This window comes from Chrysochloris asiatica, unplaced genomic scaffold (assembly GCF_000296735.1).
Source record: "Chrysochloris asiatica unplaced genomic scaffold, ChrAsi1.0 scaffold00019, whole genome shotgun sequence".
In the NCBI taxonomy this organism is placed as follows: Eukaryota; Metazoa; Chordata; class Mammalia; order Afrosoricida; family Chrysochloridae; genus Chrysochloris; species Chrysochloris asiatica.
Genome location: NW_006408537.1, coordinates 30,245,817 through 30,271,735, shown reverse-complemented (window position 1 = coordinate 30,271,735; position 25,919 = coordinate 30,245,817). Strand labels below are relative to the sequence as shown.

Genomic DNA, 25,919 nt, shown 5'->3' with positions numbered 1-25,919 from the left:
CATTTCTAAGCAGCATGAAAGGAGCTTTGTAACATGGCCAGAGCAGGGCAGAGGCCATGGCAAGGGGTCAAGGGACAGAGAGAGACCTGCTTATGGGCAAGACATAGGAGAGGCTGTCCTGACTGAAAGAACGGTGCCGTGAACATTTCTGAATTGTAACCTGTCACCTTCTCTAATAAATCCTCTAAGTGTGAGAATGGTGTCTGCAATGAATTATACTCAGCAAACGATTAGAGTGCTGTGGGAGAGAAGGTTTGGGATCAATTTTTGCAACATTGCACATTTTTACATTGTAAGCACAATTATTTTTTAAGATACAATACTTCACTTAGTATTTTAAAAAAGAAAACAAAAAACCCTGTATAAATACATATATGCAGTAATATGGCTGTTGGTGGTGTAAGTGTTGTTGAATCGATTCCAACTCATAGCAATCTTACATAGGGTTTCTAAGGAGTGGCAGGTAAGTTTGAATCACCAACCTTGTGGTTCAAACCGATCTTACAGTCCAGTCCTTTATCCCACCAGGACTACTATGCAGTACATATATTGCTTCTTATTTATTCAAATAAACTTACAAAATTAGTTTTTCTTCACTTAAGACAGAATGTATAATCTAACAAGTAATTTTCATGGGGGGGAAAAAAAAAATCAATAAAATTTTAATGTCATTCTTGATTGTTGTTGTTGTGCCGTGGAGTCGGTTCCAACTCACAGCAACCCTGTACAGGGTTTCTGAGGCTACAAATCTTTACGGGAGTAGAAAGCCTCATCTTTCTCCCGCGGAACAGCTGGTAGTTTCGAAATGCTGACCTTGCGGTTCGCAGTCAGATTTGTAACCAGTACGCTACCAGAGCTCCTTGATAGATAGCTTTAAGACTACACAGGCAATTTTCAACTAAGTGTCTTGGTTGTTGTTGTTAAGTGCCTTTGAGTCTCGACTCCTAGCAACTCTGCATAGGGTTTTCGGGGAACGGCTGGTGAACTCAACTGCCGATCTTGCAGTTCAAACCAACTTTGCAGTCCCAGGTATTAACGCACAGCACCACACTAGGATTCCAACTAAGTGTCTTAATCACCAGCAAAACCTTCATTATCATATTAAAGAGTTCTGAAAATCAGCACCAATGTGGGGGAAAACAATAAAACCTGTAAGGTGCTCCTGTCAACTTCTGATGTCGGAAGTGATATAAGTGACATTTTTATTAATTGAGAAACTAGGAAAGATTTTTTGAATGTAAAGGTTTGTGATAAAACCCAAGTTTCTGGAAAGTCCCTGGAAAACTTGACAAATTTATTACAATGTTACCTGACAATAATGAGAAGACAGTTAATACACAATTTGTTTTATATTTCAGGAGTACTTTAAAAACCTAGTTTTAAATAATAAGAATCTGAAGTTTCATGAAAAACAAAAATATGTTAACTTCCAAAGAGCTTTTTTCCTCTGTAAAGAAGAAACTCATCTGTTCCTATAAAATAATCTATAAAAATTTTTTGCCCGTGATTCCTTTAGATCATATTACATATCCAAGAACCATGAAGTTTTATCAGTAAAAATAACCTTATTATTTGTCAAAATTTAAATAATAATAAAACTTTCTTATGTATAAATGACAATACTGGGAGAAAATATGGTTTGAAAGGAGGGCTAGAAGCACATAGCCAGGGACACCAGCTAAGGCATTATAAAATAAAGGCTAAAGAATCAGTGCAGTACTTTAGTAAGATTATATTACGAACAATGAATAGTTATATACTAGAAAGAAGAAAAATTATGACTAAGAAAGTTGGTTAAGGAAATCACATTAAAACTTCAAATGGAAAATAAATCCTTGAATTGGACTGGTGACAGTTGGAACAATAAGTAGACATGTATGAGAAGTTAAGAAAAATGGACTAAATGAGTTAAAGAACTTTTGGCATCATAAACACTGAACTAGTCTAAAAGCAAAATGCCTCGTGGGTGGCTATTTTAGTCCAATATTCATTTCTAGGTCACTATGAAATGCAATTGACTTGACAGTAACAGATCTAGTTTTTGGTTAGGAATCTTACTGTGGCAATACATTTTTCTGCAGATACCGAAGTTTTAAAATTCTCCTAATCTCACCATAAAACAACTCCTTTCATGCACTGAGCTACCATGAGAACAAAATGGAAAGAAAATGGAAGGTTTCATAACTCAATGAGTAAGTCAGTATCTTCCTATGATGACTATGTTACTATTCTGACCAATACATTACAATCAGTTTTTATGCACTGATTTTTTTAATGGTGAGGAGTTCTTATTCATATAAACTCTTGATGCAATTTGAAATCTGAAAATAGTCTCAATATTCAATTAAGTATTTTGACTTCTACATTTGAAATACTGTATATTAGCCTTTGTAAAGGAACCTAATCTTTATCACTGGTATAGTAAAGAGCTTAACAACATACTTACAATTACAGGTTCTTTTAATATCTGGCTGAGTGTTCCTACTCGAATACTTCGACAGTCGACAATGACACTGTCTAAAGAACTTTGGCAGCTTAAGGACATAGGATCAACTAAAGTTTCTTGAGAAATCACTTTACGACGCTTCAAAGGTGTGTTTATAATAGAATTACCAAACTGAAAAGGAAAAGAAATTCCACTTAATAAAAATAAGGCTGCAAACTGTGTATACAACATGCAAAGAAGACCCCACTATAAGAAATATAATTATTAGTTAAGACTGATATTCCTTCAACAGCATTAAAGTAAAAGCTTATAGTTGTTATACAATGCTGTTGTTGTTAAGTGCCATGGAGTCGGTTCTGACTCATAGCGACCCTGTAAAGGGTTTCCGAGGTTGTAAAATCTTTATGGGAGTAGAAAGCCTCATCTTTCTCCCGCGGAACAGCTGGTAGTTTTGAACTGTTTACCTTGCGGTTTGCAGCCCTATTCATAACCACTTAGTACATCTATTTTTATCACATTTATCTCCAATGAGCATTTTTGTAATTAAATTCTGAAAAATATCCAGAATGGTCACCAAATTTCCTAAAGCAAAATTATACTAATTTATACACTCACCATTCCAATTCTCTAAACACTATGGAAAAAGATGAATTACATTATTGAAAAAAGAATTCACAATGCTTTTAGAATTTTCAACAATGTGCCAATTAAAAAGTTATGTTGTTTTAATCTTCACTTCTTTAATTACTACTTTTGGTAAACTTCATTCTTTTCCTTTACATATCTTTGTGTGGTTTGACTTTACTTCATGGTTTTTAAGAAATTAAAAAGACTGAAAAAACTTACACTTTGTCACAAGTTCACTATTTCTCTTGATTTGTATTTACCTATCCAATTTTGATACATATTCTGTAATTTTTATGTGGTCAAATACATAATTTCTCCCTGTATTCTTTTTGCTACTTCTTTCATGTTCAGAAAAGCATTTCCCAAGATTACAAAAACATTAAATCATAATTTTTCTTTTATCCTTATTGCTTTTTGTTTCATTTCTCACTTAAGGTACCCACCTCGACAACCAAAATGTATATTTCCATATTTTTATCTATACTATTATCATGACATATATATGCATATATAATTTTTTTTAAGTTTTATTTTTTAAAATATTATTTTTACAAAAATGAGATAATATACACCTCATTCTACATCTTGGTATCATATGTCATCTAAATTGCAAATATGTCTAAAGCTACTGACAGTTTGTTCTCTTTTCCATGAACACTTTGAAATGTTTCTATAGTAAGATATACCCAAAGTATAATGAAATATAACAAAAGTAAAATATTGTCCAAGTTTCTAACCTTGTTAAAATGATTCTACCCTGTCTACTAAAATAATATAAGAAATCTCCTACAGCTTGCTGTATGGTTGTTACTGCTTCTTCTTTCTGAAATGATTACTTTAAATTTTTGTTACAGAGGGTCTTTGTAACCAGTCTGCCTAGCCCATCATCTTGTCAGAAATTTTCTACGTTTTAAATTCTTAATTTATTTGAAATTGCATATAGTTTAATAAGGAACCCTAGTAGCCTAGTGGGTTATGAGTTGGGCTGGTAACCACAAGGTCAGCAGCTCAAGTCTACTAGCTGTTCCATGGGAGAAAGATGAGACTTTCAGCTCCCTTAAAGATTTACAGCCTTAGAAGCCCTACATGTGGTTCGTTACGAGTCAGAACTAACTCAGTATCACGCAATCACCACGACCATATAGTTAAATTATTTTCTAATCAAATCAAGCATAATCTATCTCCTTCTCCTATTGACACTATCAAAATACTCTTTAAAAAATCCTATAGTGGAGATTTAGTTGGAATAAATATCAGTAAGTATGAAGATGTAAAAAGTACCTGGTCTTTCATTCTTGCCTTTCTTGGTAGTGTAATTGTGTTTAACTCTGAATCTGCTGGAATGCTTCTTAGTTCATGTTCTACTCTGCAAGTATTTTCATTAAGTGCTGCTTCTACTTTTCCAGTGGATGGTGCTGGAGAAGAACATGCTGAATCAGCTGGTTGAGGAGATATGCTTTCTCTTCTGTTTGTTCTTTCAATGTCATCCTCATCATCACTGGACAAAATGACTATAAAGAAAACGGTAAATGCTATAGGAAGTACTCCATTTCTGTCAAGTTAAAAATGTAAGCAAATTATCTAAATGGGAAATACACCAATTTTACTTCAGATTTCCTCCAAATTTAACATTAATAAAAAACAAAGATACAACCTACTCTCATCTGATAAAAAGTTAAATTTGAAAGAGTTAAGACATACTGGGAATACCACAAAGAATATGTTTGGTGAGTAGCAACTGGGATCTCAAAAATTCATTAGTGGCCATCTTAGGTGCAACTGTTAGTCTCTGTTGATCTGGAAGAAGAGTGATGGAAACTGAAGATCCTAGGAAACAATGATCCAGTGGAATAATGGACCATGTGAGCTTTAGTCTCAATGATCCTGAGACCAGAAGAACTAGATGGTGCCCAGTTACCACTACCAACTGCTCTGAAAGGGATCCTATTAGAAGGTCCTGGATAGAGTGTAGAAAATGTGCAACAAAACTCAATTTCATTAAAAAATCAGACTTACTAGTCAGATAGGGACTAGTGGAACCCTGACACTATGGCCCTTGGTCACCCTTCAGAGCTGGAACTGAATTCTGTGGCTCAATTATAGGTAAATGGGGAGGGCAATAATACTAATGAGGTACTCAAACCATAGAATGGTCAACAATTGAGATCAAAAGGGCAGCAGTTATCTGAAGACAAAATTCAGAAGGTGGGGAAAAAAGGAGTGGAAATAGGAAATACACAGAGGAAGTTTTTAAGTGATAGCACATTGAGATGAAATAAAGTATATGATTAGTTTAACATAAAATTGATGATATACTCTGTAAAACTTCGCTCAATTCACAATAAAAAGTAAAAAAAAAAAAAAAAATCCTAAAGACATGGTAGTGCTTTTTTTTAACAACATATAATATGAAATTGATTGTATATTCTCATCCACATAGCAAAATATACATGCTACAAGAATCAAGAATATTTATCAGAAGGCCTACAAGTTTTTCAGAGTCCTAATGTCTAAGGTGTAAAAATAATTTGCAAATGGTTCACAAAATAGTATTTATTTTAAATGTGTGCGAAACGCCATAAGATCAGATGATTTTATTTCTTAGATTAAACTAAAGTCAAAATTGATTTTTGTAAAACCTAGACCTGTGATCAATGCTCAATAAGTATTTTTTGAGTGAATGAATGTAAACAAGATGACAGCATATGAAGGTAATTTGCTTATTCCTTAAACTCACTACTCAGCCTTCTTACATTACAGTTGAACTGACTCATGGAAATCATTAAGTGTGTTTTAGATGGTTGATTTTTTTTCCAGAAGTACATTGTCAGGTTTTTCTTGAGTTGCTTGTAGGTGGACCTGAACCTCTAACAGTTCAGAGTTAAATTTATTAATCATTTGTACCACCCCAGATCTCTGAATCTTATCATGCTGTTGTTGTTATGTGCTGTGGAGTCGGTTCCGACTCATAGCAACCCTGCACAGGGTTTCCAAGGCTGTAAATCTTTACGGGAGTAGAAAGTCTTATCTTTCTCCTGTGGAACAGCTGGTAGTTTTGAACTGATGACCTTGCGGTTCGGTAACCACTACACTGCCAGAGCTCCTTGAATCTTATCATACCCATTTCTAAATCTTATCATACTCATTTCTAAATCTTAACTCCTCAGGGTGACCACAATGCTTTGTTGTTGTTATATGCCATTGACTCAGTTCCGACATATAGCAACCTTATACACAACAGTTGACAGGTCCTCAGTCAACTTCACAATTGTTACTGCTTTGAAGCCCATTACTGCTGCCATAGTGCCAACCCATCTCATTGGGGGTCTTAATTTCTTACTCTTGTTTATAAAACCTATGTAAGTGGTGTGGCACTGTGGGCTAACGCATCAGACTGTAAAGTTGTTTGAACTGCAAGGTTGGTGGTTCAAGTTCACCAGTTGCTCCTTGGAAACCCTATACAGGGTTCGCTATGGGTCGGAATCAACTTGACAGCACTTAACAACAACAACTACTCTCTTTGGAGTCCTGGTGTCAAGCTGTAAGATAAGCACTGACAGCAAGCTTGCCAAAAGAAGGTTGGCAGTTCAAGCCCACCCACTGACTCTTCAAAAACCCTATAAAGAGTCCCTGTGAGTTGGAGCTGATTTGACAGCACTTAACAACACTACTCTATGCTCCAGGTATAATACCCATTTATTCTGTTCCACAGATACCATATCCTCAGAGTTCAAAATTGTGTCTGACACAGAATAATCACTTAAAAATTATCTATTGAAGAATGTAACGTGTTTCTTTTTTTGTATCCAACGCATAAATGTTTGATGAATAGTTATTTAATGGGCCTATCATTTTTTATTAATTATCCAGTCTGAAAAACAAATGCTAATTTTAGTTATTTTTTTTTTTTTCTAGAACAGGTCTTTCAATAAGAGAAAAACCTAACAGGCCAGATTAGAAGGTCTAAGCAGAAATCCATACATTTGAATGTTGGGACAAGACTTTGCCACTTACTTGATTATTTGCCTGTTTCCTCTCTGAAATATTAGAATTAAAGCTACCTAGTTCTCAGAATTTTTTCAAAGATTAAATGAGTGAATATAAATAAAATACTTAGCAGTATCTGACACAAGGCATATCATAAGTAAAGCCCTTAACAGTGATCTTGTTTATGAAATCACTTAGAAATATGAATTATAAGTCTAAGTTCTATAATTATTTTCATAGTGTGTCAGTGCATTTAAACTTCTGTACTTAAAAGACCCTAGGATTCTTACTAAGTAGCTTTCATGTTAGTATATTAAAATAAAAGAAGGTTGTGCTCAATGTAATTCAAAATACACATAGATAAGATACAAGGTTAAGCTCTGAATAGTAAATTGCTTTTAGCACCATAGAACAATATGAATTTGTTTTCACATATTATCTATATCAAACATAGTACTAATTAAAAAATTTTAAATATAGGCTGATCAACTTCAAGTTCCTCTCATTCTAGAAACTTATCGCAATCTTGTTTTCTACATAAAGCTACAATAACAGTGATAATACCCAATGAATACCTAATGAGACTTCTCTTTACGTCTTACCATATTACTAAAACTTAATTTAGCATTATATAACTACCAAGAAGTATTACAGAATATTTGTCAAGTGTCATCATGATGAACTGACTGTCTTAACATCCTTATTGAGCTCTTTTTGAACTAAATGAAAATGAAACTTGATCTATACTTATAAGGTTTAAACAAAATTCCCCCCCTTTCAGCTTTCAGATTTGTTTGGACGCTAAAGTAACCTACAAAGGAGCCAATGAAGAGATGGGTGTATTATTATAAACTAAATCATTTTAATATATATGGTATTTTCATCCATAGCAGTTATGATTCTTTTGGTGCCTAATCTAGTCCTTATTTTAGCCACCTTAAATTTCTTTTATTTTTAACTGCTGTATCTATTTGACATGTCACAGTAATTTTAGATTGTTTCCATGCTTCCAGATATGAAGAGGTGCTTTAAGTGTATCTTGTATATTTCATGCTTTGGTAATTTTTACAAGAAAGCAGTATTTAAAATACATGAAAAATAAGACTATTCATTTCTATACTTGGGCTATTATTTCTAGGCATTTTGTGTGATTACAGCTAAGGAATTTTATATTGAAGATAACATTTATTATAATTCACACTATTAATTCAAATGTAAAAGTTGTAAGATTTTTACTTTGATTTTATGATTTTATTTTCTCTAGCACTGAAATAATTGTTTGTTTGTTTTTAAGCCAGAGTGAGGTTTTCTTTATTCGATTTTGCAAAATCGGGCGCTAAGCCCCATAGACACGGGCAGACGTGCCACATGGCCCTCCACAAATGGTTTTTATTCTTTTTTTTTCTTTCATGTTTTATTGTGAATTATATGGTATTTTACATGAGAGAACTTTAGTTTTACATTCACTCCATCGTGTATCGTTTCATTGCCATGGTTCCAATCCTCTCCATGCATCATCAACCTGATCAAAGGGTATACCCTATAAACCCGCCCCCTCCATTCTTCAGGACCCAGTCCCTCTCCCTCTCTGGATCCAAAGTCCCCAGCCGCTTTATCACTCCACGTCATCGTCTCTGCCTTCATCTCAGGGCTTGCTGCTTCTCTGGGTAGGGTCCCGCTTTCGGCTCTTCTCCGCTGATGGTCCCAGAGACCTCCGCTCCTAGACTGGAGAGTTAATCACTCCCTTCCTTGCTACAAAACATCTACCTTTACATTTCCAATCCTCATAAGCAGTCCTGATAACCATTATTCACTACAGTATCACTAGTTACCCATCTGTATTTCATTTCATCAGCTCCGCCTAGACAGATTGGATAGTACTCACTGGAGATTTTGCCTTCCTCCATGCTCCCTAGCTCTAGGTTCCCTCTTGAAAGCTTCTAAGCCAGTTACTTCTTGCCTTTGTGGTTCCCCATCCCCGCCCCAATTTGGGTATCCTATGTCCAAGATGCCCATCTCTGTCTAATCTGTGTGTGGAAGGGGTGGGAATGTTTCTTGCTGTGAGGGTTTGTTCCCTCTTTTGGGTTACTGCATCCATGGACGCAGATCAAGTTCATCAAATTGTCTCAGATCACTCTTTTTTTTTTTTTTTCCTCTTCTTACTTCTCCTGGTTGAGTTCTGATCATCCATTCATCAGGGCCAGGTTACGTGGGTACCATCTGCAAGTGTGGGTGTTCTTGTGCGTATGCCCTCTCTTTCTATCAGCTGGCAGCTTCACTCTCCACTCTAGTCCTCTGTGGCCACGCCGCTGACTCTGGGCCCAGGAGTCCCCAGGTTTCCCCACACTGCTGGCCAACCAGGTCCCCATCTGGGTCCACAGAAGCCCACCGAACATTGTAGGGCTTAGCTTGCCGCTTCATTGCTGCTTTTACCCCATTTCCCCCTATCGGCGATGCGTGTGGTCACCAATCAGGGCGCGTATTTCCGTTGAGTCTTAGTCTTGGAAGGGGGTTTGCATTAAGGGGACCTGACCATTTGCCTTGATGTTTCCTGGGCAAGCAATTCGTTTGTTCTTGTAGTAACAGTCCATCTGCCTCTATTGTTTTGTATTTTTCCTGTAGGTCTTTCTTTCAAGAAGTATCTTCTGTTCTTCTAGCCACTCCAGGCTGGTGAAATAATTGGTTCTTAATGACAAATACTTGCCTTATCAATATGCAAGTGTTTAATAATAACATTATTATTAATATTACTGAATATTGATTTCTTTTCAGTTCTGTTTGACATTGAAATATCAGGACTCCTGGTATGGTGCTGTAGAATCGGCACTGGACTGCAAACCCAAAAGGTCAGCAGTTCAAATCCATCAGCTGCTCTGTAGAAACCCTATACAGGGTTGTTATGAGCTGGAACTGACTGGATAGCACTTAACAACAATAAAAGGTATGTACAACCACAATATTATTTTAATTTAAATTCATCTGAAATAACTCTGCATGTTAAAGTAACCAACTATATACATAATTCGATTAATTTGTTTCTTTTTTTTTGTTTAGTTCTTTTTGCCTTATTAAAATTCATTAATTTTATTTTATAATTATTAAACATTTGTATAGTTAGAAAGCCAAATCTGTTTAAAAAAAAAAAGGTATATTCAGAGAAGTAATAGTATCATCAACATTATTTTCTTCCCTTTCAGGCAACTTTTATTTTAATTTACTTTTTGGTATATCTTTAATTAAGGCTTTTTTATGTTTTAGGCTTTTCAGTCTTTGATTGTTTCTAATCTTTTACTATTTACTATAAACAGGGTTGCATTCAGTATACATGTATATGTCCAATTAAGATTTAAGGGAGAGAAACAGGGTGATAAAAGGACAAATTTTAACTGAGTACTTCCTATGTCTCCATTTCATTAGGTTATGCCAGTCACTTTATATGTTATTTATTCCCCTCAAAAATACTATGCTGTTGTTGAGTGTCATTGAGTCAGTTCTGACTCATGACCTTGTATAGGGTTTCAAAAGGAGCTTCTGGTGAATTTACACTGCTGACCTTGTGGTTAGCAGTCACGGGTTTATCCTACAACATCACACCAGGACTCCAAAAAAACACTATAAAACAAGAAATATTTAATAGAAGAGGGATGTTATATGAACTTGGCCATAGTAAAAACAACGTAACTGGGACTTAACCTAAGACTGAAGGCAAAGTCAGTGCTTTTTTACTATTTAAGATGAACAGAATAAAGTCAATTATACTCCAGTAACACGTACAGAGACTTGAATATACATCTATCAAAAATGCTATGCAATAGTTACACAATGACTTCTTTTAAAAAATATTCCTCAACCATGTTTACGCTCATTTGAAAAGATACTGAAGCCGACATATGAAATACTAAAGGCATTAAAATACTTACTTGGATCATTGAGGTCTGATAGACTTGTTTTCCTTTCTTTCAAGTTCGCAATTTTGGTTATTTTTGCCCCATGTAAAATGACTTTCCCATTATTCGGTAAATAATTTTGTCTACTATCTTCACAATTCACAATAATATCAATAGGAACCTTTCCCATACTATTGCCATAAAATTTCTTGATTGTTAATCCTGTGTTTTGTGACTTCTGTCCTCCAGAATTCTGATGAATTGACGTCCTTAATAATGATCCAGTGGACTCATTCAAAGTTATAGCTTGTCTGCAATTTCTTTGCAAATCCTTAGAAAAATTAATACCACAACTTTGACATTTGGTCTGATTTTCCTTTTCTTTTCCACATTTTGGACAATATTCACGCTGTTCAGATACCTTAAAGTTAAAAAAAAACACAAAAGACTTTGCTATTTTATTTCAGTATTTTGAAAATAAACAAAAGTCTCAGTATTAAATCAGTCTCTTTCCATTATTACTACAATTACCAGGAAACTCTGAATAAGTCATGTTATTTAGAATTTGATATACAAATGCTGGAAATGCTGGAAAGCATTTTCAAGAGTATCATGACCAACAGTTTTCAAATTGACCTGTGTACATGTTTGATACATGTTGTAGCTGGAGCTAAGTGTCACCAACTTGATGACACTCATAGCGACTGAAATGCCAATCTTGTGATTTTAGCAGTTCAGTGCTCTTCCTACATCAACACACCAGGAACCCAAGGTGTGTTGGATTAGGGCATTCAAAACCTTAAGCGAAAGAAAACCTAGATGCTTAATTTTCATAATCTTACAAAAAACTGATTTGGAAATGCTTCTAATATCAAATAATCTTTTGCCACAATTATTATTTCCCATATTTAAAAAAAAACAAAGAAAAAATTATCTGTATTTCACTTGAAATCATGCAATATTGTACGATCATGAAGTGTAAAACTTCTAAACCAAACACTAATAATACTAAATATTCGGGGGGAAAATAACTGATTCAAAGGGCTAGTTAATAAAAATGTTTAAAAAAAAAAAAAGTTGATTTCTAAGTTATTACTTCAAAAATATTTTAAAGAAGGCCTAGTCTAGGTTACGGGAGCTAGATGGCTTCATAAGATAAGCACTGGACTGTGAAACACAAGGTACGCACTTCAAGCCTGCTAGCTGCTCCTTGGGAGAAAGATTAAACTTTCTGTTCCCGAAAATATTTTAAAAACTTCACAAACTCTATACAGGGTCACTATGAGTTGGAACTGACTCAAAGGCAGTTAACAACAACAACAATCTAGGTTACAGTTGAGAGGTCATTAAAAAAAGTTTTTGATTCTACTATACCTTGTGATTTTTGGCATATAACTTGGAAAGAATTCAAAGTATTACAATTTAACAATATAATAAAAGTTTCGTCCTTCATAGGACGAAAATAATTTCATAATTATTTATGAGAACAAAGCTCTTCAGCAGCTATATGTAAAAGAACTGAAAATATGAACAGATGTTAAACTCTGAGTTAATAAACATTTATCCTGGACATAGGAAGAAACTAGAAAAAATATAAATTTAAAAATTCAGTCATTGCCTCTAATTAAAAGATGTATTTTAATAATCTTACTTTTTATGTCAAACACTTATTTGTATCAGCACACAAAACAGTTATGAGCTGATGCTAACTCATGGCGACCCCACCTTGTGTGTCAGAATAGAAATGTGCTCCACAGAATTTTCAATGGTTGATTTTTCAGAAATAGATCAGTAGGCATGTCTTCCAAGGTGCTTCTGGTAAACTCATATTTCCAGTAATTCAGTTAGCCGCCCATCATGTTAACAGTGTATACCACTCAAGCACCCCAAGAATACATAGTTCTGATCAACAGTATACTTTTAATAAACATGCATATTATTTTATCTGTGTTTAATGAGTCCTGGTAGTATAACAGTAAAGCACTCAACTTAAAATCAAATGGTTGGCAGTCTAAATAAGGAAGACTGTAGAAGAACTGATACATTTGAAATCTGGTGTTAGTGAAGAAAACTGAAAGTACCATGGACTGGCAGAAGAACAAACAAATACATTTGTCTTGGAAGAAGTATAGCCAGATGCTCCTTAGAAGACAGGATGGCTAGACTACGCATCTCATTCTTTAGACATATTTTCAGGAGGGATCAATCACTGGAGAAGCGTATCAAGCTTGGTAAAATGCAGGGTGAGCGAAGAGGAGGAAGACCCCCAATGTTATCACATAGTCACAGCAACAATGGGTGCAAACATAACAATTGTGAGGATGAAACAGATCAGTGTTTGGTCTGCTGTGCACAGGGTCACTATGAGATGGAACCAATTTGATGGCACCTAACAACAACATGCCTCTTGATATGAGGTAATGAGATTATTCTTGAAAATGAACTTATCATGTACATTTGTACAAATCATGAAGAAACAGCTCCAACTTGAGGAGTAGTCTATAAAGTATGTGGACACTATACTATACAAAACTCAACATTATAAGAGATAAAAGAAGTATAAGGAACTATTACAGATTGAAATAGACTTAAAAAATCATGGTAAAGGTAAGGTCAGCTTGGGTTGAATCTTATAAAGGACATTATTTAGGTAAAATTAGAATGGAATTTGTTGGTCATATGGCAAGATTAGATCAGTGTTTACTCCCCTCTTTAATTTTAAGAGTTTTATTGTAATTACAATAGACAATGTCTTTAAACAAACAGATACACACATAGCAGTGGGTGACAGGGGAAAAAGAGAAGAGATGAAGCAAAAAGGAAGGACTGAGGAAACAGGAAGGATAAGGTAATGTGAGAAACTGGGGAATATGGAGAGAAGATGTATGTAGCCGTTCTACTGTTTTTAAAACGTAAAAAAAATAATAATAATTAAAACTTCAATGAATGGTTAAAAAGAATTTGGAGTGTGTTTCAGGAAGGCACTACATTCTTTTCAGAAAATTACACGTTGTTTTATTTTCAAATACAGAATATGTGTTATTTTCTAAGTAGAATGTAGTACCTTAATGAAATGCACTCCAAATAACTGTTCTTAACCAGACATTCAATGAAATTTTAAGTTTTTAAAAAATTTTTGGGGCAGAGAAAGGAATAGCAGGAATATCACCATAGAAAGCTTGTAGTCTGTCTTCTGCCTATAACTAGAGTACCTAAAATGGGGCTACAACCTGCCCAGTGAAGGAGGCTTCCAGGGGAGCCTCTGTATTACATAAGACCATAGGTGGAATCCTGAACCACATCCAGAACCTTCTGAGGTGGGAAACTTCCATTTGAAAGGACAAGCAGACCAGCCTGGAACGGCTAGAACAACAGAAGATATTTCTTGAAAGAAAGACCAACAGGAAAAATACCAAACAATAACAGCAGTCCGACTGACTACTACAAGAACAAGCAAGTTGCGTGCCCAGCAGACATCAAGGCAAGTGGTTGTGACCCCTCCTTCAGGGCAATTCCCCTTCCAAGACTAAGGCTCAATGGGAATACACAAGCAGACATGCACTCTGACTAGTGATCACATTGGTCATCAATAAAGGGAAGTGAACATCAATGAAGCAGCAAGCTAAGCCCTACCATGTTGAATAGACTCCTGTGAACCTGGGTGGAGACCTGGTTGGCCAGCAGTGTGACATGACTGAGGGGCTCTTAGGCCCAGAGTCAGTGACAGCCACAGAGGACTAGAGTGGAGAGTGAAGCATCCAGCTGATAAGAAATGAGGGCATATACACAAGAATACCCACACCTGCAGATAATACCCTCTGCTTCAAGAAGACCTGGCTTCAAGAGCTGGATGATCAAAACTCAATTACAAGAAAAGGGACAAAAAGAGTAATCTGATATAATCTGATGAACTTGACCTACACCTATGGATGTAGTAGTTTAAAAGAGGGAACCAATGTTTACAGCGAGGATCATTCCCACCCCCTTGATACACAGGGTAAACAGGGATGGACAACTTGGACGTTGGCTACCGAAAATGGGGGGCTACAAAGGCAAGAAGTGACTGGCTTACAAGCTTTCAAGAGGTGGTCTAGATCCAGGGTGCATGGAGGAAAGAAGGTAGACTCTCTCCACTGAGTTATATCCAATCTGTCTGAGTGGGGCTGATAAAAGGAGATGGGGATGGCACTCATGTGGCACAATAGTGAATCATTGCTATCAGGACTGACTGTGAGGGTTGGAAATGTAAAGGTAGACCTTTTGTAGCAAGAGGAGGGGAGTGGTTGACTTTGCAGTGCGGGAAAGGAGGTCCCTGGGACCATCAAGGGATAAGAATGGACTTTGGGACCTTACCCAGAGAAGCAGTGATGCCAGAGATAGAGGCAGAGATGATGACGTGGAGAGATGGAATGGCTGGGGACTCTAGACCCAGAGAGGGAGAGGGGCTGTTTGTGCCGACAACCAGGGGGAAGGCTTGCGGGGTATACCCTTTGGTTAGTTGATAATGCATGCAGGGGATTGTAACCAATGAAACAATATATAATGGGAGGAATGTAAAGCTAATGTTCTCCCATGTAAACGATCACTTAATTCACAATAAAACATTAAAAAAAGTTTTATAAAAGGTAAAGGCTACCTCCAGTTTTCCACATTTACTTTATTGTCCTTCCTATCTCCTTATTGCTTTCCTTTTTGCTTCCTCTCTCCTCTTTTCCTCCTGTCACCCACCACTATGTGTGCATTTGTTTGCTCTATTTGTCTATAAGTTACAGGAGTCCTGGCGTGGCGTTGTGAGATAATTTATAGGACCACAAGGTCTGCTTGAACCATAAGGTCGGGGGTTCAAATCCACCAGTTGCTCCTCGGAAGCCCATATAGGGTTGCTATGAATTGGAACCAACTAGAACACATTTAACAACAAGTTTTAGGTCGGTGAAAAAAAATGTCACATTTAAAAGCAGAAATCCTTCCTAAGTAACACCTCTCTAGGTCTCTTCTGGGGTACTGTGGGATAAGCACTAGAATGCTAACTGCAAAGTTGGTAGTTCAAAGTCACCAGGTGCTCCTTTTAAGCCTATACAGGGTCGCTATTGAGTCCAAACCAACTCAACAGCACTTAATAAAAACAGATCTCTTTAAGTCCTAAGATCAAAAGTTGCCTAGAATGTTGTGGGTTATGCACTGGGCTGCTAACGACAAAGTCAGCAGTTATACTCAACTAGCTACTCCGTAGGAAAAAGAAGAGGCTTTCTGCTCTTCTAAAAATTTGGCTGTGTGCCGTGGAGTCAGTTTCGACTCATAGCAACCCTATACAGGGTTTATAAGGCTGTAAATCTTTATGGGAGCAGACCACCTCATGTTTCTTTCGTGGAACAGCTGGTAGTTTCGAACTGCTGACCTTGTGGTTCGCAGCCCGATTAGTAATCACTACGCTACCAGAGCTCCTTCATAAAGATTTACAGTCTTGTAAACCCTCCATGGGGTTTCTGATTCGGAATCGACTTGATGGCAGAGAATCCTGAGAATGTAATAATAAAATAAAAATAACAATAAAGTAAAATAATAATAATAATAAAGTAAAAATAACAATAATTAATACACCTGACTGGCAATCAAAAAATAATTTTACAACCTACCTCTAAATGCGTTAAACATTTTTTGGAAGCAGGAGACAGAGGGGACGTACACTGGTAAGTGCTACAATGACGTTTCTGTTGTACTTTCCTCTTAATTTCAGGCTCCAATTGTGATTCGGACTCTTCTGATTTCTTCATTATACAATCTAAAAGAAGGAGGAAGAAAATGGACCGAAACAAAAAAAATTTTAAATTCCTTATCTTAGCTACAAAAAATATAACTTTATATTCTCAAATAGTATGTGGTAAAAATACACATAAGACATTTTCAAATTCAACATTTTTTACATGTACAATTCAGTGATACTGGTTTTGCTTATCATGTTGTACAATATCTATTTTCAAATTATTCTACTACCATTGAAAGAAATTCAGTGTCCCTTAAGACTCTTCTCAACCTCCCATCTATTGTTGTTGAGTGACACTGAGTCGATTCTAACTCATAGTGACCCTATGAAGGGTTTCCAAGAAGTGGTTCATATTGACCTTGTGGTCGAGTGCTTGTGCTATAGGGCCATACAAGGACTCTGCTACCGCTAGTAACTATTAATAAATTTTCATTTCCATGCTGTTGTTATTAGCTGCTATAGAGCCGGCTATGACTCATGACAACCTTCTGTGTAACTGAACAAAATACACCATCTTCATGATCCTTGGTGTGTTCGAGTCCACTGTTGTGGCAATTGTGTCAATCCATCTCGAGGGTTTGCATTGCTTTTGGTGTCCTTCTACTTTCAAAAAATGTAAAAGATGCCAAAGGCAATAGAACCAAAAATTTATGAGAAGAGTAAAAAATTATCCACACTCTGGTTTTAGATTTTAATCAACCTTCAGAAAAGACAAACACCTAATTTTTCAACATAGTCTCCTTGATTTTCAATCCACTTTGTCCATTTGTCAACAAATCTTCATATTCCCTTATTAAAAATTTTTTTAGGCTGAGCAAGTCATGAATGCACTACTGTCTTCACTTAATCACAGGTGACTGCGTGTTCTCAAAGGGTTGCTTTTAGGATATTATACAGGTGGAATTCTGATGGAGAAATCAGAATCATAGGGAGGATGCTTTAACACCTCAAAGTACAGGTTTTTGCAGTGTGTCAACAGTGTGGATAGAGGTGTAGGGACATGCATTGTCATGCAAGATCACAACACCCTTGGACCCAGTCCTCTGTGTTCAATCCCAAGTTCAGGCTTCCACTCTCCAGTGAGCATCTCAATGTAATGAGCACTACTGTTTGTTGAACGTTTTGCTGACAGTGTTCTAATACTGGCCCTTGAGAATCCCAGAGAACTGTAAGCATCAATATTCCAGATGACGGTTGATTTTGAACATTTTCTTGGTTAGCCCTTGAAGGATATTTCCATGCCATACTGTGCCATTAACTCTCAGGCTTGTAGTGATCAATGCATGTCGTTACCTGCAATGACTTTTTGAAATAAGCTTTTACGTTCCTTTGCATATTGGTCCAAATTTTGCGTTCCAGTATCCAAGCACTTCTGTTAATGCTCTTCTCTGAATTGTTTTAGTAGCCGTTTCACATAAACTTTTTAAGACCCAAGTCTGTCATGGGTTGTTTCATAGGTAGAGCCATGGCTGATTTGCAAATAATTTTCCACATAATCCACTGTTACTCACCTATTTGACAGAATTATTTCATGTACACACACAATGTCGTCATCAGCCGAGGATGGGCATTTAAATATAACAGGAATGTGGATAGTTTTTTACTCACCCTTGTGCATTTCTTACAATTGGTTTTTCCTTATGACAGATCCATAGTAAGGGAGCCAAAGTCTCATAATCTTCACTTTGAAGGAACATTCTAATTATATTTCTTCTATGATTGATCTTGTTCATTGCTCTGGCAGTGGAAGGTATCAAGTCTATGCCTACACCATAATTTGAATGTTTCAATTTTTGTTCATTTATCATTGTCCATACATTTCTCATGCATATGACTAACTGAAAAGACCCTGGCTTAGGTCAGGCAAACCACAGTCATCAAAGTGGTTTTCTTTGGAAAATTTTAAAGAGGTCTTTAGGGATAGGGTTTCCCAATGCAATATGTCCCTTAATTTCTTGTTTGCTGTTTCCACGGACATTAATTATTGAGCCAAATGGAATGAAATATTGGACTTCAAATTTTTCTCCATTTACCAAGATGTCTGTTAGTCAAGTTTTAGAGATTTTTGACTTACTTTGAATCTACGTGTAATCCATACTGGAAGGTATGGCTTTTGACCTTCATGACAAGTGATTCAAATTATCTTCATTTTCTACAAGCAAGGTTGTATCCTATGTTGTCAAAGAGTTTTCTCTAATTGTGATGCCACGTTCTTAAAATACTCTAGTTTTATGTGAAGTCTAGAATACTCTGATCCACGCAGGGGAAAAAATTAGAACAATGATTACCTATGTGGGGTAGGAGTAAAAGTGTGGACTAATTAACAAGGGACATGAGGGAATTTATCTGAGACAATGATACTATTTGTACTATCTTATCACAGATGGCATGATTAGGAATATATATTCATTTTTCAAAATGTATTGAACTGTAGAGATGTGTGTTATTTCACTATTGTTGCTGTTGTTAAGTGTTGTCTAGATCTGACTCATAACGACCCTGAGAGGGTTTCAAAGGAGTGGCTGGTGAGTTTGTACCACCAACCTTGTGGTTCAAACTGACCTTGGGGTCCAGTGCTTTATCCCACAGCGCCACACCAGGACTTCACTATGTTGCTGTTGTTAAGTACTGTGGAGTCGGTTCCGACTCATAGTGACCCTACACAGGGTTTCCGACGCAGACCGCCTCTTCTTTCGCCTGTGGAACCACTGGTAGTTTCGAACTGCTGACCTTGAGGTTAGCAGCCTGATTCATAACCACTACGCTACCAGAGCTCCTTGGACTCACTATATGTACACTTTATTTCAAAAGAAGACAACAAATACTGATATCTAGTTAATGAAATGCCCACTGAAATGTTTAGGAGTGAAGTATACTGATACCTAAAATGTACTCTAAACACATTTAAAAAAAAAAAAGGACTCATGTAGTAGAAAAAAGGATAAGTATATTGATAATACGTAATAACACACCTGTTGTAAAGTGCAGACTGCAGAAATTGTGTGGTGGATATATGTGTGTTTACTATAGGTATACTGGAAATGTAGGGGGGCAAGGAATATTCATAACTTTCTTAGTTGAGAATTTGGTTCTGTGTTATTAAACCATGTTTGAAAATTAAACATCCAGCGACACTGGTCGTACTCATATCTTTCAACTTTGAAAGACGAACTAGAAAAAGGGTTACTTTTTTCCAGCATGCAGTTGTTACTAAGTTGTTCTTAGGTGCCATTGAGTCAGTTCTAACTAATAGCAATGCTAAGCACACCAGAATGATATATTATTACCTGGTCCTTTGAGCCCACTGCTGCTACCACTGTGCCAATCTATCTCATTGGGGGTCTTCCTCTTTTTGCTGATCCTCAACTTTACAAAACATGATGTCCTTCCCCAGGGACTGGTTCCTTCTAATAATATATATGAAGCCTGAGACAAAGTTTCACCATTCTGGCTTCTAAATAACCTGGCTGTACTTCTTCCAACACAGATTTGTTTGTTCTCCTGGTAGTACATGGTGCTGCTAATATTCTTCTCCAACATCGTAATTCAAATACATTGATTTTTCTGTGTTTTTCAAATTCATTGTCCAACTTTGAAATGCATATGAGGCAACTGAAAATACCATGGGTTGGGTCAAGTGCACCTTAGATCTCAAACTGACATCTTTGCCCTTTAACACTTTAAAGAGATCTTGTAAAGCATATTTGCCTATTGCAATACCTTGTTGGATTTCATGACTGCTGCTTCCACTGAGGGTTGATAGCTGCTGCTGTTAAGTGCCTTAGAGTCAATTCCGACCCATAGCAACCCAGTATAGGGTTTCCGAGGAGCAGCTGGTGAGCTTGAACTGCCGACCTTGCACTTCAAATGGCTTTGCAGTCTGGCGTATTGACCCACAGCGCCACACCAATATGACATCACTGACAACTTCATTTTTTTTTCCCTCCAGGTATCATGAACTTATTTATTGGTCCAGCTGTAAGAATCTTCGCTTATTACATTTGAAATTCAATCTATACTGAAGGCTGTAGTCTTTGCTCTATATCAGTAAGTATTTTACATCCTCTTTGCTTTCAGCAAGAAAGGTTTTATCAACTACATATTCCAAACACTTAAATGAGTCTTCCTCCAATCCTGAGGCTACTTTCTTCTTAATATAAGACACCTTCTTGGATTATATGCTTAGTATACAGACTAAATAAGTATTCTGAAAGGATACAAGCCTGGCACAAACCTTCCTTGATTTTAAACCATTCAGTATATCCTTTTTATGTTCTAACAACTATTTGTATTAAGTATTCTGGAATACCCATTCTTCTCAATGTTATTCATGTTTGGGTATAGTTCAAACAGTTGAAAGCCTTTGAATAATCAATAAAGCACAAGTAAATATCTTTCTATTATTCCTTGCATTCAGCCAGGATCCATTTGAAAGTAGTGATATCCCTTAGTTCTATGTCCTTTTCTGAATCTGTCTTAAATTGCTGACAGTTTACAGCCATTTCTGAATTATAGTCAGTGAAAATGTAATTATTTGTGATATGAATGGTATTGTTCAATGATTAGTGCATTGTATTGGGTTACCTCTCTTTGGAATGGGCACAAATACGGATCTCTAGCAATCAGTTCATAATTACTGGAGTCTTTTTGCTCCTTGAAAGCCTTCAGTAGAATCTTGGGACTTCTTCCATCAGAATCTTCAGTTCTTGATCATGTGAAAAGGTTGCACATCGAACATATTTGGCGGGGTGGGGGGGGGGGAGGAGGAGGGGAAGTGAGGGTTAATAGCATTGTATATTCCATTTTTTAAAAAAGGTTTTTCTGCATCATTTACTATTTTACACAATATTATAACTCAAGGCTTCAATTTTTTTCTTTAGCTCTTTCAGCTGGAGAAATGCTGAGCAGGTACTTCCCTTTTGGTTTTCTAATTCCAGGTATCTGACATTTCATTATAATACTTGATTTAAGTCTTCTCAAGCTGCCTATTGAATAATTTTCAGTTCAGTTTTTTTTTTTTTTTAATGTTTTATTGTGAATTATGTGATACTTTACATGGTAGACCATTAGCTTTACATTCATCCTATCACGTATTGGTTTATTGCAATGATTATAATCCCCTCCATGCATCATCAACCAACCAAAGGGTATATCCTCTAAGCCTTCCCCCTGGGCGTCAGCACACAGCCCCTCCTCCTTCTCTGGGTCTAGAGTCCCCAGCCGTTCCATCTCTCAACGTCATCGACTCTGCCTCTATCTCTGGTGTCACTGCTTCTCTGGGTAGGATCCCACACTCCACTCTTCTCCCTTGATGGTCTCAGGGACCTCTGTTCCTGTACTGTAAAGTCAACCACTCCCCTCCTTTTGCTACAAAAGATCTACCTTTACATTTCCATCCCTCACAGTCAGTCCCCAGGTGGGAAAAGCTATTCTAAACACTAAAGTAAATCTAACTTTAAAAATAAGTAAAATATATTTGACAATATGGTGCTCTAGGCTAAGTACTGGACTGTAAACCACAGTTGAGTGGTTTAAACCCACAAATTGCTACACAAGGATCACTATGAGTCGAAACCAACTCGATGGCACTTAAAAACAACAAAATGAAAATGCATTACCTGATCACCTTAGGAAAGAAAGAAAAAAATTTCAAAATGAAAACGTATCTATAGCCAATAAGTTGTGATTCTTCAACTTATGGTGGTGGCTGTAAAGTGCCGTGGAGTTGGTTCCGACTCATAGTGACCCTGTACAGGGTTTCCGAGGCTGTAAATATTTACGGGAGCAGAAAACCTCATCTTTCTCCCGCAGAACAGCTGGTAGTTTCGAACTGCTGACCTTGCGGTTTACAGCCTGATTCGTAATCACTATGCTACCAGAATATAAACTTTAATAAATAAAAGATAAATAGGTAGAGGACATAATAAATACAATGGCCAGACATGCATAAAATAAGAAATGCAATGGCTACTGAAAATATGAGATGCCTCATCAGTAATTAAATACTAGAAAATAAAAATTTTTAATGTAGTATTATTTCTCTACCAGATTGGCAAAGTCTAAAAGAATGATGCTATTTAATGTTGCTTAAGTGCTGGAGTAAACAGGTATACCCAAGTACAATTAGTTGGCAGCTGAACTTTAAAGGCATTTTGACAGTTTTAAAGTCAGTCTTTGTCCCTGTAGTTTTATTTCCAGGGGTCTGATAAAAGGAAATAATAAATTTAAAAAAATAATAATTGTACTGGTATATTCTTCATAATATTTCTAATATAAAAGAATTAAATTATGGCACATAAATAGCCACAATGCATTCATTTAAAAATAATCAAAGATAATTGGATATACTATCTTGCAAGGAAATTCATGATAGATAACTCATCCACTTTCCTTTGGTTTTCTATGCAGGCTTTTCTTCTGATACCGTAATATATTTTAATGAGTGAAGAAATTAAGATACTAAAGGCAGTTCTTGGACTATGAACATTAATCATACGGACAGCTCCTGCAGTTACTGGTCTTAAGTGCCATCAAGTCAGTTTTGACTCACACAGATCCTATATGGGCTTTCTTCTGAAGAGCAGCTGATAGGTTTGAACCACTAACCTTGTGGCTAATAGTCCAGTGCTTACCCTATAGTGCCACACCAGAGCTCCCACTTGTCCTTTAATACAAGGCTTTGAATGGGTTCTGACAAAGTGAAACAGAAATAGACCTGAAACGTAAAACTTGGATGATTCTTCATGGTAACTGAAATGGAAATATTACAGTGGGAGACTCAGAAAGGTACAGCAAGCCCTTTCAGGAGAGTGATACAAGAGACTGGATCATAGGCAGGACTGTGGAAAGCCATACACATTCAAAGTGACACCATCTTAGAGTAGGGCAGTGCTCTTTAGAAGTCCTATTTACATGTTCAGTAAGATTTCCCTCACTTTAAAATGACTGAATCAACCCTTATTTGCAGCAAATTCTTCATCATATCCACATTCACCTGTTGCACATGCAGCTTTGAAATTGCTGAAAAGGCTGTGAGTCTTTTCTTGCACCAAGTTGTTGTTATGGGCTGTTGAGTTGGTTCCGGCTCACACAAACCTTGCGTAAAGTTTCTGAGGCTGTAAATCTTTTCGGGATTTACATCTTTCTTCCATGGAACTGCTGACCTTGTGGTTCACAGTCCGGTGCTTACTCTATCGAACCACCACAGTCCCTTTACTTGTACTATGGTGGTGGTGTTTGTGTGCCAAGTCATTTCCCATTCATAGTGACCCTGTATAGGGTCTCTGGGGCTGCAAATCTTAACAGGAGCAGAAAGTTTCCTTTTTCTCCTGCAGAGGGACTGGTAGATTCAAACTTACGTATGACCTTGCAGTTAGCAGTCATACTCATAAACCACTATGCTACCAGGGTTCCTTGTTCTTGTACTATAGTAGGGCTTGGAGTCCTGATGTGGTGCTATGTGATAAAGCACTAGACCGAAAGGTCAGATTGAACCACAAGGTCAGCAGTTCAAATTCACCAGTCATATCTTAGAAACGCTATACAGAACTGACTCAATGGCAATTAACAACAATAACAACAACAACACAGTAGCACTAAATAAGACCCTTCCACATCAATTCCAAATGACTTACAAACTCTTAAGAACAAAGATAGGAACAGATCTCACTAATAACCCAGGGACTGCCTGTATTACAGTAAAGTCAAAAGCAACTTATAGAACAGTATATATTGTATGAATATGCTTTTGTAAAAGAAAAAGTATTCATGTATTGTTGTTAAGTGCTGTTGCGTCAGTTCTGACCCACAGTAACCCTATATAGGGTTTCCAAGGAGCAGCTGGTGAGCTTGAACTGCTGACCTTGCAGTTCAAACTGCTTGTCTGGAAAATTATATACCATAATGCTAATAACAGCTATGATATGTTGAGTGTAGGGAGTTACTTTTTGTCTTATATTTAAAGATAACATTAACTCATTTTTAAATATAAGTAAAGAAGTGATTAAGTTGCTAAATTAGAAAGTACATATTCAGAAACAATAAAATAGCTATTAATTCTCTTTGAAGATTACAAAAAACAGGTTGGAAAACAAAAACGAAGTTGAAGAAACAAAAGGAAAAGTAGGTAGGGGAAAACTAACAGATCTTATAGTTATACAAAGGGGCTTCAAAAAGTTTATAGAAACACTCCATATCTTTTCATTTAATTATCCCTGAACTTTCTGAAGTTTCTTTGTATAGCTGCTATTCTACCTGTATAGAAAGAACACCAAGCATACAAAAGCAACAAGATGTGAGTTCTGATAAAAAAAATTATACTTGATGGATTACAAACTTTAATTTTATACTAAAAAGCTGCGCATTGATATATTACTATGTTGTTGTTAAGTACTATCTAGTTGTTTCAGACTCATATGGACCCTGTATAGGGTTTCTGAGGCTTTAAATCTTTGCAAGAACAGAAAGCCTCATCTCTCTCCTGCAAAGTAATACTATAAATTATCAAAATTCATACTCATATTTAAATTTACAATCATGGGAAAATGTATTAATAAAGAAATTACTTTGGGTACTAAAAACTATAGAAAGACAATGATTGCCAGTTTCCTACTGATCCTGGAGGATCTCAATGCTTTTCAAACTATCTTCAGAAGAAATTCTAAAACAAAACCCAATCTTCATGCAACAGTGTTTGCAATATTATTATAGTATTTTTATTTAATCCATATATATCAGTAGCTACTTAGCACAAAAGCTAAAAACAAGCTTGTTAAACATACCAATATTTTCTCCTGAATTTACAGATTCTGCCCATATAAACTACACATATGAATCTAGATCCTTCTTCCTGCTTCAAAACATAGGAGTCCATAAATGTAAATAAATACGTGAATAGATACAAAAAATAGCCCTTCCATACAGAAGAATTCCAATTAATGTAAAAAAAAAAAAAAAAAAAAAAGAGAGAGAGAGACTAGGAAATCATTATTAGATAAATCCCAGGTAATGACTGTCACTATAATTATGGGCAAAAGTTTGAGAAGAAACAGGGTATTTGCATAGTTCCAAATAATCTTTTTGAAGATCTTCATTAATTACAATGAGAAAAATAGTAATTCTACAGTAGAAAAAAACAGCAGATGCCATCCACCACCAGTAATCAAACACATGAACACCATGTAACTATTGATACGATGCACTGAGAAAG

General features: G+C 36.3%; 1 protein-coding gene across 1 annotated transcript in view; it reads right to left on the bottom strand.

The window, feature by feature from the left end:
- Positions 1–25,919, bottom strand: part of SENP6 (SUMO1/sentrin specific peptidase 6) — a 167,466-nt gene that overhangs the window by 35,858 nt on the left and 105,689 nt on the right. The window contains exons 10-13 of the mRNA XM_006835793.1: positions 16,584–16,729; positions 10,981–11,278; positions 4,355–4,584; positions 2,447–2,617 (exon numbers count right to left, since the gene is read on the bottom strand). Of these exons, the coding sequence (XP_006835856.1) occupies positions 2,447–2,617; positions 4,355–4,584; positions 10,981–11,278; positions 16,584–16,729 (845 nt within the window). The remainder of the gene's footprint in view (positions 1–2,446; positions 2,618–4,354; positions 4,585–10,980; positions 11,279–16,583; positions 16,730–25,919) is intronic.